This window comes from Engraulis encrasicolus, chromosome 15, assembly GCF_034702125.1.
Source record: "Engraulis encrasicolus isolate BLACKSEA-1 chromosome 15, IST_EnEncr_1.0, whole genome shotgun sequence".
Lineage (NCBI taxonomy): Eukaryota > Metazoa > Chordata > Actinopteri > Clupeiformes > Engraulidae > Engraulis > Engraulis encrasicolus.
The window spans coordinates 52,473,793-52,479,303 of record NC_085871.1 but is presented as its reverse complement, the minus strand read 5'-3'; the positions used below and the strand labels follow the sequence as shown (position 1 = coordinate 52,479,303).

The 5,511-nt window shown below is 43.6% G+C and overlaps 1 protein-coding gene across 1 annotated transcript; it reads left to right on the top strand.

The window, feature by feature from the left end:
- Positions 1–2,373: 2,373 nt before the first annotated feature.
- LOC134464349 (NLR family CARD domain-containing protein 3-like) lies at positions 2,374–4,562 on the top strand (the record flags this gene model as incomplete). Its single annotated transcript, XM_063217812.1, has 3 exons — positions 2,374–2,508; positions 2,728–4,268; positions 4,436–4,562. Coding segments are annotated over exons 1-3 (1,803 nt in total), but the record flags the coding sequence as incomplete, so codon positions are not given.
- Positions 4,563–5,511: the final 949 nt, after the last annotated feature.

Sequence of the window (5,511 nt, the reverse complement as noted above, 5' to 3'; positions counted from 1 at the left end):
TATTATTATTATTATTATTATTATTATTATTATTATTGATTTATTTTCTTCCAGATATAACATTTTTTTGTGATTTTATGTGTGAATAGAATATGGCTTGAAAAGTTGATACTCATGATCCTAAATTCTGACAATTACTGACAATTGTGCTCGCTGTCTGCTGAAACTTGACAATGTTATTGTAAGTTCTGAGAAACCAATGTGGATTTAAATGAAATGTGCAATAACCTGGGAGTTATGTCCTTCTGATTTGAGTCAGGCTCCGCTAGCATCTTGCTAACAAAATTGCTTTACGGCCGTCCTGATCACAGCAATGCAGCCGGCCGACCAATCCAAACGCAGTGTGTGAAGCCACTCGTGACGTCATATTGACAATAAAGACGTATTTTACAAAGATCCAGCGAGTTTAAACATTCAAACTAAGTGCTGTTTGAAAGGATAATTTATCTTGCCTTTGGGGAAAATAAAAGCATGGCAGCATCTGTGGTTGAGCTCCATGGGACCCCATTCATTTTAACAGCCTCTGCGCTCCTTGGCGCTCCTCTGCGCTATCTGGATGGCGCCACTTAGTGGACAGTATCACCCAGAAAAAGTCTCGAGTTTCCTCTCTCGTACTACCCATAGACTCTCTCTGTTGCAACCCTGAGGCGTAGCCAAGATGGCCGCCGAGTGAAAGGACTTATTCTAAATGACTTTGGTTTGTTTGTGTGTGTGTGTGTGTGTGTGTGTGTGTGTGTGTGTGTGTGTGTGTGTGTGTGTGTGTTTGTGTGTGTGTGTGTGTGTGTGTGTGTGTGTGTGTGTGTGTGTGTGTGTGTGTGTGTGTGTGTGTGTTTGTGTGTGTGTGTGTGTGTGTGTGTGTCAGAGGTGTGTATCAGTTGACCCAGGAAAGGTCTTAACCATCTTACAAAGGTTGTGATGTTCATGAAGAGTTCCAAAACCAGACTACCTGAGGAACCCTAAATAATAACAACTACAGTAAATAATAACAGCACAAGGAATACATGCTGCAGTTAACATACATAGCAGATTAACAGTAGTCTGTCTTGCAAAAATATGATCTTCTCAGATGTCTAAAACACAAATTCATTTGTGATACATAATTATGTGTCATATAATTGGCAATCCATTGGCATTTAGATTCCCTCAAAGTCTTTCATAACGGTACCCAGGATCCGCCCTTGAAGTGATGCAACACCTTCAGCTCAGCCACTCTCACTCAGGCTATGTGCTTTTTGGGTTCCCTCCACAGCGGTAAACTCCACCCACTTTGTCTGGAAGCAATCAACTTTAAGCATCACCAATAGTTCTGGGTAGAGGTGTGTTCAAGGCAGTGGCTGTTGTGGCTGCGGTGGTTTAAGCAGAGACGTTCTATTGGGATCAGTGTTGCGAGATGTACGATAATTGTGGTATTTGTACCATAATGTTGTCCATTTTGTCATCTGTATGATCAAAAAAAACATGATGTACGACAATTTCAGAGTTGTCATTCAGTTAATTTAGATGCCTTGAAACATCAATTTAGGTCTTGAACGATAATTTCCTCCCAAACGATAATTTTGAGGTTTCGGTACCATAATTCAGCATTTTCCATCTGGCAACACCGATTGGGATTAAGAAATGTTTGGTTTAAACTTTGGCTCGTCCTGTTCTGCTGTCGACCAGTAGCAAACCAAGTGAGGTGGGTCAACCATGCCGTTTGAGAATGTTAGTTGTTATGCTCTTGGTCAGACTAAGCCTTGAAGACATTTGATAGTTATGATAATCAGGCAACCATAACGGCACACAAACCAGGAAGCTTACAAAGAGACCTGATGTCCATAGAGAGTTGTAAAAACCAGAATATCTTAAGAACAGTGGCCCCTCTGTGGTTCAATTCCTGACCCGAGGTAATATCCCAAACCTTCCCCGTGTCTCTCTCCCACTCATTTCCTCTCCACTTTAATGCAGTTAGCACACATTGAGATAAACAGGCACCCGTTACATCTCTTCTTCAAAAACATACATACTGTATAGCATTGAGACTCATATACAGTAGCACATGGCCCACGAGGCTGTCATACAAAGATCTGATCATCTTAGATATCTAAAACACTCAATAATGTACAATATAATTATAACATAATTATGAATAGATAATCCATTAGCATCGACGATGTCATATCATCATTCAGATTCCCTCAAAGAAGTAAAAGACATGAAGGCATACTACAGATACTGTATGGTAACAGTTTTTATAATGATAGTGAAATACTTAATGTGTTTGTGTGTATTTGTGTGAGCATGTGTGTGGGTGGATCATATGACATTGTTATAATATATATATATATATATTTTTTGTCATGCAGTTTCCATTCTGGTCCATTGAGTATGAAGATGCAACAGACCCATAAATCCCACCTGCTGAAGAAGTTTCAGTGTCTGATGGAGGGACTCACACATCAGGGAATCCCCACACTGCTCAGAGAGATCTACACAGACCTCTACATCACACAGGGAGGAAGAGGAGAGGTCAATGAAGAACATGAGGTCAGACAGATAGAGAGAGCATCTTGGAGAGAGGCAGACCAAGACAGGCCAGTCAAATGCAGTGAAGTCTTTAAACGCTTATCTAAACAAGTCAAACGCCTATCTGAACAAGCCAAGCCCTCATCAGAACAAGTCAAACACTCATCTAAAGAAGTCAAACCCTCATCTAAAGAAGTCAAACCGAGAATTGTACTAACAAAGGGAGTAGCCGGCATTGGGAAAACGGTCTCTGTGCAGAAGCTCATTCTGGACTGGGCTGAAGGAACGTCCAATCAGGATGTCGACTTCATATTTCCTCTTCCTTTTCGCGAGTTGAACCTGATGAAGGAGAAATCCATCTGTCTGGTGGACCTGATGAAGAACTTTTTCTCAGAGGTAAAGGATCCAAGAGTCCTCACCAGTTCAGAGAAAAAACTCATGTTCATCTTTGATGGTCTGGATGAATGTCGACTTCCCCTTAACTTCTCCTCAAACCCAGAGTGCTGTGATGTGACCAAGTCAGTCCCAGTTGACGTGCTGCTAACAAACCTCATCAAGGGGAATCTCCTGCCCTCTGCTCTCCTCTGGATCACCACCAGACCAGCAGCAGCTGGTCTGATACCTCCTAAGTGTGTGAGTCAGGTGACAGAAATCAGGGGGTTTAACGACCAACAGAAGGAAGAGTACTTCAGGAAGAAGCTCAGTGATGAGAGCCTGGCCAGCAGAATCATTGCTCACCTGAAGTCATCCAGGAGCCTCTACATCATGTGCCACATTCCAGTCTTCAGCTGGATTTCTGCTACAGTAGTAGAGAGAACATCGGATGAGTCAGGGAGCATAGAAATGCCAAGGACTCTCACACAGATGTACACACACTTCCTGATCATTCAAGTTACAAATAAAAACACCAAGTACACAGAGCTTGAGGTAAGAGATGAAGAGATGATTTTCAAGCTAGGGAAACTGGCTTTCCAGCAGCTGCAGAAGGGAAATCTGATCTTCTATGAGGGAGACCTGAGGGAATGTGGCATTGATGTCACTGAAGCATCGGTGTACTCAGGAGTGTGCACTCAGATCTTCAAAGAGGAGACTGGGCTTTACCAGGGGAAGTTGTTCAGCTTTGTACATCTGAGTATTCAGGAGTTCCTTGCAGCTTTGTATGTGTTCCTCTGCTTCAGCAACAGTAATAGAAACATATCTGACCAACACCAATCCTCTCAGCTCTCTGCTCTGTTCAGAGCAGCAACACTTCAAGACCTACATGAGACTGCAGTGGATCTGGCTTTAGAGAGTAGGAATGGACACTTGGACCTTTTCCTCCGCTTCCTTCTGGGCCTCTCCCTGGAGTCCAATCAGAACCTCTTAAGACATCTAATGCCACAGAACCGCAGCCAATCACAGAGCTCAGAGCCAACATTGCAGTTAGTCAAAAGCAACATCAGGGATTACTCTTATAGAGGTAGTAACAGATATCAGAGTGGGTCAGACAGACAGATCAACCTGTATTACTGTCTGAATGAGCTGAATCAGCATGCTGTAGTGGAGCACATTGACAGGACCTCAGGAACTCTGTCTGTAGAGATGCTCTTACCAGGACAGTGGGAGACTTGGGTGTTAAGGTTTAAGACTTCAGAAGAGTATCTGGAGGGGTTTGACCTGCAGACGTACATCAAGACACCTGAGATGGACCAGACTGAACTCCTCAGCCCAGATGACGTTCTTCAGAAGCTGACTGATGTGTTCACATCCTCCACCTCAGCACAGTGAGTGTGTGTGTGTGTGTGTGTGTGTGTGTGTGTGTGTGTGTGTGTGTGTGTGTGTGTGAGTGCATGCCTGTGTGTGTGCCTGTGTGAGTGTGCATGTTGTGTGTGTGTTGTGTGTGTGTGTTGAAAGTGTTGATTGACTTACTGTAACCCAATGTTTTGTCCAGGCTGGATGGCTTTACCCTGTCAGAGAAGAGCCTTTCCTGTCTTGCCTCTGCCCTGACCTCACACTCATCACATCTCACACAACTGACACTGAAGGACAAAAGATCACTGGAGGACAAAAGATCATCACATGACTGGTCACTTGACTGGTCACATCACTCGTCATCACTGAAGGGCGGAGGCCAATCATCACTGCATGTGTCATCTTCAGCTGGGTGCCATCCAGACTGCAAGCCCTGGGAGTTCAGGTACTATACGTTCACTCAACACATCCTGCTATCCTTTTACAAATTTAATAACAGTGATAATTCATCAAATGGGGAGAAATAATAAGTAAACTATTTATTCAGTTAAACATGCATTTTGAGATTGATTACCATGATATTTCAGTTTTGTTGTAAGTGTGCTGCTAGTTGGCATCCGTTACACAAGCAGAGTAAGTGGTGATAACCTAAAAAAAAACAGAGACGTTGGTTGTGTGTTGGTGCGAGCATGCATGCTTGTGTGTGTGTGTGTGTGCGTGTGTGCGTGTGCGTGTCCGTTACACATGCACCAGAGTATGTGGTGAAAATAAAAATAAAAAAACACTTATCTGACCTGAAGTCGCGTGTGTGTGTGCGTGTGTGCGTGCATGTGCGTGTGTGTGTGCGCTTGTGTGTGTGTTCTCAGTCCTGTGTGTGTTCTGCATATATGCATATACAGTATCATGCTGCTTTCTGTCTCCCAGGCTGGAGGGATGTGATCTGACAGAGGAGATCTGCTCCTATCTGGTCTCTGCTCTGACCTCACACACATCTACACTCTCTGGAGAACACCTGAAGGAAGAGGAGGGGGAACGATTATGTTCTACTCTTAGTCATCAAGACTGCAGACTGGAGACACTAGAGTAAGGACTACTTGATATCTGTGTGTGTGTGTGTGTGTGTGTGTGTGTGTGTGTGTGTGTGTGTGTGTGTGTGTGTGTGTGTGTGTGTGTGTGTGTGTGTGTGTGTGTGTGTGTTCTCAGTCCTGTGTGTGTTCTGCATCTATGCATATGGGTGGTTGACGTTTAAGGGCATAACGCAAAAAAAAAAAGTTT